Consider the following 14,795-nt stretch of genomic DNA (forward strand, 5'->3'; position numbering starts at 1 on the left):
TGAAGCCACAGGCTGTGGCAGAATCAGCTGTGAGACCACCCTGCCTGCAGTTTGTGTGTTTAATGCCAGAAGCACGGTGAGGAGGAAGCTCTGTCATGTCGAGCATTCCCTGGTGCCTGGGGAATAAGCCCAGCACTGCCCAGAGCAGCACCTCGTTCAGGTGGCCAGGACCTCCATCTCAAATCGGATGTCCTGCCTGACCCAGCCTGCTCTTTACACCGGAATGCTGCCTGGCACTTGGCCCAGAGCATGATGGCTTTGTCAGAGAGCTTATTTACATCAACTAATTAAAAGCATCACCCTTTTCCCTCCTCTTCCCAACCTGCTTCAAGCTCAGGCTTCTGCAGGGCCGAGTCTCCCTGAACAGATGTTGAAGGGTGTAAGAAAATGATATGGAGGGGCTGGATTTTTCTCTTCCACGGGTGTTAGCTACCCTTTCCTTCCACGATTTGAGTAAATTCAGGATGTAATGCAATTGTGGAAGGCTGTAATCCCATCTCCCCTCCTGGTGATGGCTGTGCTTTACAGATTGGGCACAGCAACCTGTCCCTGAGCAGATTTGTTTTTGTAGTTGAATTAGGAAGAGGCTGGCAAGAGCCCTAGTGGGGGATGATAAATCGTTGCTCTGGTCCCTGGTTATTCTCCTCCATGTGAAATCATCCTTGGGGACTGCTGGCAGATCTGTCTCCCTGCCCTGCTGCTCCAGGGGCAATGAGATCAGCAGCTCCCCAGCAAAGCCAGCCAGAAGAAATCCCTGCAGTGCATCATTTCCTGGGGATTTATGGCTGTGCCCCCAGGGAAGGCTGGAACCGGTGCTAGAAACGCAGGGAGCCCCCAGCAAACCCTCCTGGCTCTTCCTCTGCCCCACATCCCCTGGAGGCACTGAGTGGGAGGCAGAGTGGGTGAACATCAGCCCTGTGGCACTGGGGCTGGGCTTGCAGCCCTTTCTTCACCCTCTGCACTTCATTTTTATCTCCCAGACAGAGAAAGGGGATGGAGAACAGAGGTTTTCCATAGCAGGGGCAGCTGGGAGGGCAATCACATCTCCTCCATGAGCCCCACGTGTTTCTTTGCCCCTTGCAGTGGATGAGGGCCCGCTGGACCTCTGACCCCTGCTATGCGTTTTTTGGCGTGGACGGCACCGAGTGCTCCTTCCTCATCTACCTCAGCGAGGTCGAGTGGTTCTGCCCGCCCCTGCCCTGGCGAAACCGGACGGTGGCCGTGCCCTCGCCGCCGGTGCCGCCCCGGGCGCAGGTAAGGTGGGCCCAGCCTGGCTTCTGCTGGGCCAGGGGCTTGGGGAGAGGCATCGGCATCAAGGCTGCCAGAAATAAACATCCAGTGTCAGCAGGGCCGTGATGCCTCTCTGGTTTTCGTAGAACCACAGGATGGTTGGGGTTGGAAGGGATCTTTATGGGCAGGGACGCCGTCCAGTAGAACAGGGTGTTCCAAGCCCTGCCCAACCTGGCCTTGAATGTTTCAAGGGATGGAGCATCCACCACCTCTCTTTGCAACTTGTTGCCAGTGTTTTATCACCCTCACCATGAAAAGTTTCTTCTTTATATCCTGCCTGGATCAACTCTCTTTTAGTTTAAGGCGTCACTCCTTGTCCTGTTGCAACAGGCCCTGCTAAAAAGTCGGTCCCTGTCTTTTTATAAGCCCCTGTAAGCATTTGAAAGGCTGCAAGAAGATCTCTCTGGAGCCTTCTCTTGTCCAGGCTGAACACCCCCAGCTCCCTCAGCCTGTTGACAGCAGAGATGCTTCACCCTCTGATCATTTTTGTGGCCTCCTCTGGACCCACTCCAGCATGTCCGTGCCTTTCCTCTGCTGAGGAATCCGGGTTCTCATGAGATGCTCTGGGTGCAGTGGGGCCTCTGGGATTTGGGGCACAAAGTGGAGGAGCTGTGACGGCTCTGGGGGAGCACGAAGGACTCAGAGCACCTCTGCTGAGATGGACAAACCCTGCCCAGGCTGCGGGGCAGCCCGGGGGTGCCTCTGGCGCCCGCTTTCCCTACACTCACCGTGCAGAGCGTGCTCCTTCCCTAGGCAGCTTTCCGGAGGGACCTGGCTCACCTGCTGGAGCTCATCGGCACGGGCAAGGAGTCCCTGAGCTTCATGAAGAAGAGGATCCGGCACCTGGCCCAGCAGTGGCTGCGGGCGGCGCGGCGCCTCGAGCAGAAGCTGGCGGGGCGGCAGAGGGAGCAGAAACACGTACGGGGGGTTCTCAGGGAACACACGGGGGAGACGAGCCCTTGGGGACACGGGGAATGGGGACAGCTGGGATGGGAGCGAGCTGGGAGGAAAATTCATTTATGGAAGCACATGGGTCTGCGGGGTCGGTCTGCTGTCCATGGATATGAGTCCACTGGGATGTGCAGGACTGGTGTTGCTGAACAATGGGGGTGGATTTTGGAGACGGGTCTTGGTGGGTGGAGATGGTGTCCAGCTGCCATTGGAGTCTGACAGGTCTCCTCTGAGGATAAGCTGAGGTTCCTGGCCCTCCTGTTGGTGTTTCTGTGGTGCCTTCTCCTTTGGCCCCTGTGTGCTGGGAAATCCAGCTCTAGTCTGTGGTTCAGACTGGGATGGACATGGAGAACACGAGCCTGGGACACAGAGTGGCAATCAAAGGGAGCTGCCAAGCTCTGACCACTGGGTCTGTGCTAATTGGACATAGATCTTTTGTCTGCACACCTGACTGAGCTCCCTGAGTAATTACAGCCTGCAAAGGAGCTGGAGGGAATCACGGACCATAAGTCATTCTGGGCTGGAAAACCCAGATTGTCCCTTTCCCTAGTGCTGACCCCTCTGCTTGTCCCTGCAGATCTTGATCCATATCGGCTTCCTGACGGAGGAGTCGGGGGACGTTTTCAGCCCACGGGTGCTGAAGGGAGGTCCCCTGGGTGAGATGGTGCAGTGGGCTGACATCCTGGCTGCCCTCTTCGTGCTGGGACACAGCCTGAGGGTCACGGTCTCCCTGAAGGAGCTGCAGAGGTGGGTGCTGGGTTGCATCGAGGTCTTGGGTGGAAGCACGAGGTCTGAAAAGGCTGGGGGTGGCTCTTTGCCCACCTGCGTCTCAGACAGTGCTGGTGCTGTACTGTACCACCAGCATCATGCCTAGGGGAGATCTCATCCCTTCTACATCCCAGGACAGTGGGAAGGACTGGGGAAAAGTGATGCTTTGCATGGGGCTGATGTGGACATGCGCCCTGTGGCCCCGGCGCTGGATCCGAGCAGATGCGTGCTGCCAGCACACAGCATCCCCTGTCCTCTGTCACCTGCCTGGAGCTGGCCACGGGAAAGCTCCCTTTCCCACCCCATTGCCCAGGGATGCTCTCTGCTGGGCTGGTGGCCACATGGCTGCAGGATGCAGGTGTCCTGCAGGTCGCTGGCTCTTCCCACCCTGCATGGCTGCACCCTACGCCTGGGGCTTTGCTGGTGTTGTTTGAGCAGAAACCCTTCCCTTCCCTTCCCTTCCCTTCCCTTCCCTTCCCTTCCCTTCCCTTCCCTTCCCTTCCCTTCCCTTCCCTTCCCTTCCCTTCCCTTCCCTTCCCTTCCCTTCCCTTCCCTTCCCTTCCCTTCCCTTCCCTTCCCTTCCCTTCCCTTCCCTTCCCTTCCCTTCCCTTCCCTTCCCTTCCCTTCCCTTCCCTTCCCTTCCCTTCCCTTCCCTTCCCTTCCCTTCCCTTCCCTTCCCTTCCCTTCCCTTCCCTTCCCTTCCCTTCCCTTCCCTTCCCTTCCCTTCCCTTCCCTTCCCTTCCCTTCCCTTCCCTTCCCTTCCCTTCCCTTCCCTTCCCTTCCCTTCCCCACCACAAGGCAAGCAGCTGGGGGGCTGCCAAAGTGGAACCTGCATCTCTTGCAGGGGGTGGTGGCCCCCAAGTTGCCCCTCCTCAAGAGGTGCTGGGAGCGACTTGGGGACCCCTGGGGGGATTTGCTGCTGCTGGAGGCACTTCCCACAGAGGGATGGGCTCTCTCTGCCATGGGATATTGGGCAACACAGGGTGAGAGTGTCCAAGAGGGACCAATATTAGATGGAAAGGGTAAGAGGGAGAAGCTAACAGTGTGCCCTGTTCCTCTCTGCTGATGCAGTTCTGTTATTACTGGGCTGACACCGCTGCCTTCTGTCACCTCATAAGCTTTGCTCACCTCCTTTGAGACATCCCGAGTGGAGGGCAAGTACCAGGGAAATTGCAAATTAGATGGGTTATAAATCAAGAAGCGCCTGAAGCTGCCTCGGGGACTGGGCAGGCTTTGGGAGATGCTAAACCAGCATTGGCCACATAATGAGCCATGCTGAAAAGGGAGTGAAAAAAACCAACAATCCTGGAGAAAAACAACAAAAAACCTCCAGCCCAGCCCCTGCAGCATTCAGAATTAATGAACGGAATTAGCTCCTAACTAATTAACTCAAAAAAATCATCCTGGTCCTAATGCAAGAGGCAGCATCCCCTGAAAGAGGCGGGAATGATGCGCTAAATAATACCCGTGTACTGAAGGATGAAAGGAGTTAATGGCTGGCAGGGTTGTGTTGTTGTTGTTGTTGTGTGGCTCTTGTTTGTGTTTTTCAATGACGAACCTCGTGGTGGTGGTTTAGGGAGGGGAAGGAGCTGTCGGAGTCTCAGGGGGTGGTTTTGCTGCACCCATTTCTCTCTGCGAGTGACTCAGGTGAGAGCTGCCCTGCTCCCTGTAGGATTCCCCCTTTCCCAGAAGCCTGGGAGCTTCCACCCCACTTGCAGTGATGAGAGCTCCTCTTCTGACGTGGATTTGGATGTGTCCCTTGGGATGCCTGGGAACGGCAGCTCTGTCTCTTCCCCCTCCTAGCTGAGATTGGGAAGCGAGCGAGCCGGGCTGGGGCTGCACATCTTGCCCTTCTCTGTGTCCCAGAAACCATCCCCACCTCCCCAAACACGTGTCCTCTGCCTGGCTTTGGCGACGTTTTAAATGCTGGACACCACACTGAGTGCTCACTTTCATATTGATGGGCTGGGGCCAGCAGAGGCAGGACCTGGGGCTGGAGCCGTGTCCCCTCTGTCCCTTTGGAGACCAAGCCCAGCGCTGGGAGGGTCACCACTGGCACCCTCCTGCAGCCCATCAAGAGATGGGTTAATGTGGGTGTCCCGAGGGGGGCAGAGGTTCTGCCCCAGGGGAGGACTGAGTGGTGCCAGCAGTCCTGGTCCGTGCCTGCGGATCTCTCAGCAGCATCCCTGCTGCTGGGCTGGAGGCTCTAAGGAGTGCTGGGAAAAGCTTTTGCCTCACCAGGAGCGAGTGGGAGGCTTAGTGGAACATGTGTAATTAGTCCTGAGTTGTGCTAATAGTTGGTCTCGGGCTCTTCCTTAAAGCCTGGAGGGGGTTTTATGTGTAGCCACCTTTGGGCAGGAGTTCAGAGAGCCAGGGATGCACAAAGGGCTGGAGCTGGGCTGCAGGGATGCAGCAAAGCTAAATCTGTGTCACTGGGGAAGGGGCAGCCCAGGCACTCTGATTCCTTATCCCTCCTGCCCCCTGAACCCTCCTGAAGTAGCAAAGCTTTGCCTCTCTCTAGACTGGGCCTGAATTTGTCCTCTCCCATCCTGGACGTTTCTTGCTGACCTTGCAGCAGGACAGGCACCAGTGGGGGGTGGGTTTGGGGATATTTTGCTCCAGCAGTGTGAAACGTTGAATCCATCCTTGTGTGTTTTTCTTTGGCAACCCCTGCTCCTTTCATGGCTGGGAGCTGTAGCTGCTCCTGTCCAGCAAGGCCTTCGCTGGAGCCCATAAATTATTCAGCATAGATTAACCTCTCTCCTGGGTTTTTTTTTTTTTTTCTGTCTCTTCACATTTCTGAGCTGATTTTTCTGTGCATATTGATCACTGGCAAGGGATCACTGGAAGATTTGTCTGCATACACTTCAGCCAGTGGTTATCTGAGAGCTGTTCATGATTAGCATCTGTATTGATTGCAGTGCAGCAGTGCTTGGAGGTGGTCTGGATTGGGTCTGGATTGGGTCTGGATTGGGTCTGGAATGTCAAGGATCAGGAAAATGAAGGAGGAGAAGTGAGACCCTGGTCAAAAAAGCTGGTGATGGAGAGCTGGCGGTGACAACAGGTTGGGAGTGTGACCATGTGTGCTGGGCAGCCCTCCCTGCCCAGCAGTGAGGGGCAGGGGTGTCAAATGGTTCTTCCTCTGGTTTAGGGACCAATGCTAATCTGGAACAAAGATAAGGAGCTCTGGGAATCTGCAGGCTTCACCCCCGGCTCAGCTCAGCACTGCCCAAATGTCCCTGTGAGGTCTGAGATCTCAGCCGTGGAGCTCAGCCCCGGTTTTCCAGGGCCAGTTTATTTGGGTTATCTTTTACCCACTATAGACTTTAAAGATCTGTGAGTTCCACTGCCGAGTCTTACCAGGGGCTATTTTTTCTCCTGTAGTTGAACTAAGTGCAGGTGTTTGTTCTCCTTTGAACTCCCAGTGAATTTGTGAGCTGCTTCTGGTGCCTCTGGAGAGGCAAGGGGTGAAACACAGGGTTATCAGCTCCCTTCCAACCCAAACCATTCCATGTTTCTATGTGTATCTTCCCAGAAGGAAAACAAACTGCCGAGCTGGAGCAGGGAGCCAGGAGCTGTTTTCTCTCTGAGATTTGTGCTGGGTGGGCAGCCAGCAGCTTTTTGAGCCTTGTCTTGAAGCGGGGAGGGAAGAAACATCCCAAATCTGAACGCCAACACTTGATTCTTGCTGAAGACCTCTTGTGCTGTGTTGGTAGGCCAAAAGTGCTTTCAGGGAGGTGAGAATCCAGGCCAGTGTTGGTGTTGTTGCTTGCTTGCTAGGGGAGGAGTGGGAAGTGCCTGAAAGCTCTGAGCTGGGTTGTTAATGAGGCAGCTCATGAGTAGATGCTGGAAAATTACAAGCAGCACTTTGGAGCAATGGCTGTGCCGGCAAAAAAAAGCTTGAATAAACCCAGGCTTTTCCTCTGGAGCATCTGTGCCCTGGGGGGAGGCAGGAAGGATCCTCTCAGCCTTTTTTCCCAGGAGAAGCAGCACAATGGGCACTCCTGGAAGATCCAGCTCCTACCCTCATCCTTAAGCCATGGGAGTGGTCATGTTGGCAGGTCCAGCTGCTTTTCTGGGGCTGAGGGAGAGACTGGGGGAGAAGGGGCCGCAGAGCCGTGAGTTGCTGGGCACCATCAATCTCGGGGACGCTGAAAGGTGATTTTTGCAATTGTCCCCTCGAAATTAACTGCTCATAAAGCAGGACAGAAAGTCGAAGAAAATGGGATTTGATGCCTCATGGGGTCAGGGCTTTACAAAGCGTTCCCAGAGCTTAATTGCTCCTGTGTCAAGTTCTGGACTCTTAATTCCAGTGCTGGCAAAGCGCTGGATTTGAAGCACGTGCCTGGATCCCATGCTGGCAGCCCTTTCCCTGCTGTGGCCAGCGTGGGGTTTGGGTGCTGAGCCACCCTCCCTGTGCTGGGGTGGAGCCTCGGAGCTGTGGTGGGACGAGGCTCTGCTCCCACTGCCCACAGTCTCCTCTCAGTGCCTGGGAGTGCAGCGAGAGCTGCGATTTCCCTGCCCTTTCCACGCTCACCGAGGTGTGCTCAGGCTGCAAAAAGGGCTGTTCAGATGGAAACACAATGTCCAGAAAGCACATTTCTAATTATCTCCTGGCAGATAAAAGCCATCTTTCTGTCTTGCATCTGTTCACATGAAAACCTGTGCCATGCCCAGGCTCTGGCTTCACTCCCCTCGCCAGCTGGCAAAACCAGTCCTGCTGTTGTGTGGGAGAGACAGGAACTGCTTGTGGAAACAGCCAGAAGTGACCGGTTCCGTGTGATCCTGATGGAGCTGCCTGGAAAGGCTGTGGGACTGATCAGCTCTGCACTGGTGAGGAGGAACCTTCAGCCTTTAATGAGCATCAGGTGCTCCTGGTACTCGAGTCCAACCTGGCCTTGGACACTTCCATGGATGGGGCAGCCACAGCTTCTCTGGGCAGCCTCTGCCAGGGTCTCACCACCCTCACAGGGAAGAATTTCTTCCTTTTTTTGGAGCAGCTGGGACAGCAGGAGAACAGCCCTTCTGTCCCAGGCACCACCAGCACGTGAGTGCTCAGTTTCTGCTGCTCCCTGAAGGAATCCAAGTGTTTATTTCTCCTTTCCTGGGAAGTTTCTTCACTATTTGCTGAATCTGTGACCAGAAAGAATTGTTTGTTCTGGCACCCTCCTGTGCATCTCCAGGTCTTGGAAATAAATAAATGGATTGCTGAACTTCCCCCCTGGATGAGTAGGGCTGTGTCATACAAGATCAATGATGGGCCAGGTGCACCTTGCGAAAGTGAAACCGTTGCAGGTGGCTTAAAAATCATGCTGAAATTGCTTGGAAATCCTCATTTCTAGTGAGTGTTCGTTCCAGCAGGGGGAAGAGCTGGGAGCAGAGGGCAGGCAGTAGGATGTTCATGTCCTGGGCTTAGATTTGCACTTGTTGGTTGTGATGGGGTTGTCACAGACCCCTGGGAGCTGGCTCTGGCACCTTTCATCCCTGGATAACAACATCCCTGTGCCTGCTGGGCTCTTGCAGACTTGGAGAAGGTAAAGGGAGTAGCAAGGACAGGAGCTCTGCTCTGTTCTCAGCCTTGTTGATGGCAGCAGATGCGGGCAGAGACGACGCAATTAAATATAATACAGAATATTGGCCCAGGCTGCCAGGAGATGCCCACGGGATCCATTTAGTGCCGGGCTTCTCAGCACCAGGAGTGATAACGTGGAGAGAAACATTGGGTTAATTTGTAAATAGGTCAATGGGATGTAAAGATAACCCCTCAGTCATCTGACTCCAGAGCGCCTGCACCGCGCCCGGGGAGGGGACGGTCCCCTGGCTGATTAAAGTACCTCTAAGAGGAAAATAGCAGGACAAGAAGCTGCTGGAGATTTATTCTGGAGTAGGCACAGCTGGTGGAGGCAGCTGGCGGAGAGGCGAGCTCGGCATCCACTTGGATTGGAGCCGCTTCGGCTGCTCCCTCCCAGAGAGGAGCGAGGGCTCAGGCGATGCTCTAATCCGGGATGTGGGATGGAGTGAGCCCCTGGATCACCAGCCAGAGGTGCTGAGCTGGTCACCACCCGTGGCTGCTCTGGTCTGGGAGGTTCCCCCAGGAGCTGGGAGGGGGTGATTCCACAGCAGATCCCTGGGCTGTGCTGGCGGCGAAGGCGGCGTTTGCGCTCATCAATTTTATTTGCGTAATTTCAAGCGCCATTAATAGTACATGGCATGAGGAAAAATCAGGGAAATTGCACTCCAACCATGAGTGAAATTGGGTTTAGTAGAAAATTAGTTGACTTAACTGGCAAATGATGAAAGCCTGAATAAAGAATGTTTAAATAAGGAGGAATAAAAAAAAAATTCTCCCCCCCCCCACCCCCCATCTAAGAGGTGCAGGCTGGATTTGCATGAGTGGAATAATAAAATCAGTGGTTATAAAGTGTTTAGGGAGGATAAGGGGGGTAAATGAAGAGATGTTCTGCTCAAAGCCACTGCTCCTGCTCTCAGAGCTATTCCAGCCATGCAGCCATGGCACAGGGAGTATAAATGGATGTGGCAAGTCCTGAGCACCTGGAGAGGGGATGTGTGGCAGATTGCGGTGCTGACGGGAGCTGGGAGACTCAGACCTGCTCTCCCTACCTGGTGAGAAGTTTTTTGGAGGCTTCAGTGTGAGTTACACTAATTGCTGCCTCCTGCAGCCCCTCGTCAAGCTTGGTTAGGGCTTCCTTAAATTACAGATTACTTTGTAGTGCAGTGGCTTGTGTGACACGTACCAGCTAGAGGACGGCGTGTGCTGCAAGCACAGTGTAATGGTTTGGGGATTTTTAGTTAAATACAAGGTTTATGGGTTGGTTCCACCACAGTGCAGGTTGGTGTAAATCACTGTTTGGCTGGTGTCTGAGGAAAAAGCAGCACTGTGTGAGCGAATGTGATGTTTAGAGATTCCACCTCTACAAAATCCTGGTTTAAAAATTCCCCTTCAGCCTTCCAGGAGGCTGAGTCTCCTTGGTGCCCTGTTTATTGTACCGAGGTGGCTGTGGGAGGTGAGAGCCTTTCTATTCCTGCCATCTTCCCAATCAGTCCTGTCGTGTAAAATTGTGCATAAAAGTGACAAAACTGCAACTTGTTCCCCCTGCGGCATCCCCAGCCAGGCTGCCCTGAGCTGATGCTCCGATTCCTTGTGACAAGAGCAATGAAGCAGCTGCAGAAGCAGCCCTTTGTCTAAAATTGAAATTCTCTGCTTTTCCTGGCTTTGGCCAGCGAGGTTGTTCCACATTTGCACATTTTGTGGAGTCCCTGTCATGGTCAGGAGTTTGGGGTGACCCTTCCCCGGTGTCAGGTTGGGATGGGGCTGGAAGAAGGATCTTGGTGCTCAGCACTCAAGGACTTGGGACCACGTCAGAATCATAGAAAATCTGAGTTCAGAGGGACCTTTTAAAGGTCTTCTGGTCCGAACCCCTGCAATGAGCAGGGGCATCTTCCAGCTGGTCAGGTTCAGAAGAAGAGGGAGCTGTGGCCAGGAGCAGATCAAGAGCCCTTTATCATATTTCTTACATCCAACAAATTTCTGGCTTTGTGTGGCCCCTTCTGATGTCTGTGAGAGACTGGAGAGCAAATACTTCTGATAATTGTGTCCCTGGATGGGAAAGCTGTTGATTTCCTCTGGAAACAGCCACGGGATTGATAGAGGAAATGCTGAAGGGCTTGGCAAGGGGTGAGGACCTTACAGAAGTGCTCCTCAGGGGATGGGCCCCAGGGCTGTGGGTCCATTCAAGGTTCAGCTGAGCAACAGCTAAACCCCAGGCAGGGCTGGAAAGGGGACTCTCAAGAAGGGAAAATGCAGTGAAATTAAGAGAACCAGTAAGAGAAGTCACAGAGAGGGAAACATTCACAGCCTGGGAGTGCAAAACCTGACCAGAACTTTTATTCCTTAAAGAAGAGAAAATACCTACAGGCACGGCTGGGATAAATTCCCATCTCCAAACAGGGGCTCGGAGTAAGTGAAGAGCCCAGAAGAAAACAAAGACAGATGTCCTGGCAGGCAGGAACTAAGGGTGAGATTTCACAGAGTCTGAGCTCAGACTTGTGAAATAAAACAGGAATTCCTCAGCCCTGTTGGAAGGACTGAGAACAAAATGGGACAACTGCATGGTGGGAGTGAGACAGCCTGGGTGGACCAAATCAGCTCAGCAGTTTGGTTTTCCATGAGGATGCTGTTGCTTTTTGGGTGTGAGTGGAGTTATGAGGATGAGGAATTGTCATCTTTAGGAGGAAAAACAAAATGCAAGAGCATTAAAACTGAGGAGTGAATCAGCCTCTGAGCGAATTGGCACTGGGAAATCACAAGTACAAGCAACATGGATTTTTGAGAAACCTGCTGAAGCTGGAAGGTGTCACAGGGTTTTTCTTCTGAGGAGGAAACATGGTCCAGACGAGCAGATGGGCTGTCAGGCTGACATCAGTGGTGCACTTGGTGGAACAGCTTTGGAGAGAGGGATTCATCAGTTCACAGAGGTAACTGGAAATGGAAAGAGACACACCACAGGTTTGCCAGCCTGGTATCTTGCTGGATTAATCACATCTCACCCTGGCAGCGAGGTAACTGATGGTCTTGATAAAGAGATTGCAGTCAGTCGAGTTTATCTGGATTTTCATAACACATTTTATCCACTGGAGGAGGGAAGAGGGGCTGAGTGTGGCTGTTTGTAAGGAACTGGCTGGAAACCCCCTGAGTGAGACCCAGGGCCCAGCTGCCCCCGTTTTATGGGATTATTTCATAAATGGGACCAAAAGTGAGAAATATGAATGAAATGTGCCCAACATGCAGGGACAGATAGTGCCAGCAGAGTCAAGGAGAAGCTGAGAGTGCTCTGGGATATGGTGGGTCAGGACTGGAATAAGAGAAACGTTCCAGGGTGTGCTGGGAGGGATATGGAGCTGGGAACAGCAAGCTTTAGGCTCAGCTGGGAGCCTTGCAGGCAGAGAGGAGAGGAAAGGTGTGGCTTTACAAGTCTGTCACTGGTGTGACTGCAGTGAAAGTAAATGAAATCTGGTGTCTTCAACAAGAGAGGTCCAGGGGAGGCCGTGTGGTGACTGGGATGCTGGTGAGCTCTGGCTGGGAATGCTGTGCCTCACAGTCCATGTGGGAGGAGCAGGAACCCAGCTGGAGCAGGTGCAAAGATGGGGAGGCACCAGGACTCTCCAGATCTTTGGCCTGGGAGATAAAAACTGGGGCGAAGGAGAACCATCTGCCTCCCCCTCCACCAAAGAGGAGCTGTTTGATGGCTCCTGCTCAATGCCCAGCAGGGAAAGGAGTGTTTGTGCTGCGGGGCTTTGGTGGTGCTGGGGGCTGATCCCTCCCGCTTCTCCCCAGTCACTTAGGGGTGCCTCCAGGACGGGGGAACTGCCCCTTGACCAGTCCCCTGCCTTTCGACCTGATTTACACCGACTACCACGGCCTCCAGCAGATGAAGCAGCACATGGGGCTCTCCTTTAAGAAATACAGGTAAGCAAAGCCACTGCCCGCTCTTGCTCTCCGTTTCATTAATTAGCAAGCGAAGACTAATGCTAATGACCAATCCAAAAAGCCAGACCCTTTGATTTTTGCCTGGCTGGTGCCTTGCCATGTCCCCTGCTGGCACGGCACGAGGCATTCTGAGGCTCATGCATTTAGGGTAAAACCTCATTAGAAGAGAGTGACTTGGGGAAAGCCCAAACCCTGCGTGTGCCTGCGCTGTGTGTGTGCTTCCATTCCACTCCTGCAGCCAGGGGTGGGCACACCACGGAGGGGAGTGTGAGCCTTGGGAATTTGTAAGGAGCCCTGTCCCTGGCTCCTTGAGCATCAAGATAAATGTCATTGTCCCCTGGTACATCACCAGCCAGGAAAACCTGTGGTTTAATTTAGTGCTGATAGACCTGCTATTTATTATGTTTTTTCCCATCTCTTCCACTATCCTACACAATTTTATTAGAGAGAAAAATGACAAGCTGCGTTATTGCTTTTATTATAAATGCATTTGCTCTTGCATTCAGCTTGTTTTGCTCTTCCCTTGCTTGTTGTTCCTCTTCTCTCCTCAGCCTTGTGCTGGTAGTGCCTGCCTCAGCATTCCCGGGACATTGGGAAAAGCATTAATAAGTCTCAGGGAGGTTCATCATTCTCACAGCTGTCAGGAAGCTGAGGGTCCTGCAAGGGGAAATTGTCCTGCAAGGATGGAGCAGTGTTGGGAAGGGCTCCTCGAGATGCCCCTGCACCCTCTGCTCGGGGTGCAGACGGGGCACAAGGCTCCTGTAGTCAGCAGATGTCCTCAGGTGGGGGTGTCTGCTCCACAGGTGCCGTGTCCGGGTCATCGACACGTTTGGGACAGAGCCGGCCTACAACCACGAGGAGTACGCCACGCTGCGCGGCTACCGCACCAACTGGGGCTACTGGAACCTGCAGCCCGCCCAGTTCATGACCATGTTCCGTAAGTGGGGGCCTGCCAGGGTGGTTCTGACACCTGCCAGGGTGGTGCTGGGGCTTTGAGATCCTCCACGAGGTGATGCTCGGGCAGTGTCGTCCTCCCCGGCTCCGCTCCTGCTTCTGCTGCCCACAGGGAGCTCCTGCTGGGCCACAGAATGATCCAGGGAGAGAGACCAGGTCCAGCACAGTCAGGGCACGGCCAGGAGCTTCCAGCTGGGTGGTTTTGGGTGCAGAGGCTGGTTTGATTTCAGCTGGGATTCTGAAGGTGAGAGCAGCTCAGGGATTGGGATTTGCCTGTGGCATGGACGGGAGATGTGCGTGTCTGAAAGGAGCCCAGTGTCCCACTGGCTGCTGGGTGACTCAAGTGTTCCTTTTTCCTGGCTGGATAAACCCCCTCTGTCAGCCTTAAATACGCCTCACTCTGTGAAGAGCTGCTCAAGTGGGTTCTGAAGCCTGGATTGTGTGAGCTGCCTGGATAGGGACTCAAGCTCCATTTTCCTCCACGCTCCAGCAAGGCTCTGGAGCCGGGCTCATCTCAGGCTGTATCCCCAACCCTGGGGACATCCCAAAAAACTTCTGTCCAGCCACATCTCTCCTCCCCTTGGTGCCCACAGCTCACACCCCTGACAACTCCTTCATGGGCTTCGTGTCAGAAGAGCTCAACCAGACCGAGAGGCAGCTCATCAAGGCCCACAAAGTGAGCAGCATGGCCGTGGTGTACGGCAAGGAGGCCAGCATCTGGAAGGTGGGTGTCCTTGGGCTGCTGGGGCAGGCAGAGGCACAGCTGGCAGGCAGCCCCAGCCTCTGGCTCCTACCCTGAGCTGCTGAGGTGCAGATCTGGGTCTGTTTGTGGAGGACCATCCTTGGCACGTTCCTGGGGGAGTGATGTGGCACATCCAGAGCCTCCAAGCAAACAGGGAGAGGCCGGTGGGACACCACTGCCTGCTCCTTGCTCTGGGTGATGCTCCCTCCCAGCAGGCTCTGAGGCTGAGGATTTCGTATCGATGATTTTATGTAATTAATTACAGTGATTGCCGTTAATTAATTGCAGTGAGTGCTGCATTATGATGGGGATAGTTTGTCTGTGCTTTGAAGGACTCTGTGAAAAGTGCCCCCTGAGCCTGGAACACCTGGGGGAGAGGGGTGGGTCACTGCATGGGGACAGCCCCCCCAAACACCCAAAACATCCCCCTGCATCTCCAGAGGGGCTGTGCGTGCTCCCCCTGTCTTATCCAGAGCTAGCAAGCTGCTTTTCCTTCCAGGGCTGTAAAAAGGAGCTAATTCTCATTGTCTGTTGATTTATTTCTATTTTTCCCTCTGTGCACCGCCTGGGGCTGCTCCAGTT

At 54.0% G+C, this 14,795-nt stretch overlaps 1 protein-coding gene across 2 annotated transcripts in view; it reads left to right on the forward strand.

Moving 5' to 3' along the window:
- Window positions 1–14,795, forward strand: part of MGAT5B (alpha-1,6-mannosylglycoprotein 6-beta-N-acetylglucosaminyltransferase B) — a 65,055-nt gene that overhangs the window by 37,576 nt on the left and 12,684 nt on the right. Inside the window, exons 6-11 of one of the 2 annotated variants that reach the window (XM_069032776.1) lie at window positions 1,084–1,254; window positions 2,044–2,208; window positions 2,819–2,988; window positions 12,365–12,496; window positions 13,321–13,454; window positions 14,065–14,201. In XM_069032776.1, the coding sequence (XP_068888877.1) occupies window positions 1,084–1,254; window positions 2,044–2,208; window positions 2,819–2,988; window positions 12,365–12,496; window positions 13,321–13,454; window positions 14,065–14,201 (909 nt within the window). The remainder of the gene's footprint in view (window positions 1–1,083; window positions 1,255–2,043; window positions 2,209–2,818; window positions 2,989–12,364; window positions 12,497–13,320; window positions 13,455–14,064; window positions 14,202–14,795) is intronic. The other variant, XM_069032775.1, reaches the window with a different exon arrangement.

Source organism: Aphelocoma coerulescens, chromosome 18, assembly GCF_041296385.1.
Source record: "Aphelocoma coerulescens isolate FSJ_1873_10779 chromosome 18, UR_Acoe_1.0, whole genome shotgun sequence".
Classification (NCBI taxonomy): domain Eukaryota; kingdom Metazoa; phylum Chordata; class Aves; order Passeriformes; family Corvidae; genus Aphelocoma; species Aphelocoma coerulescens.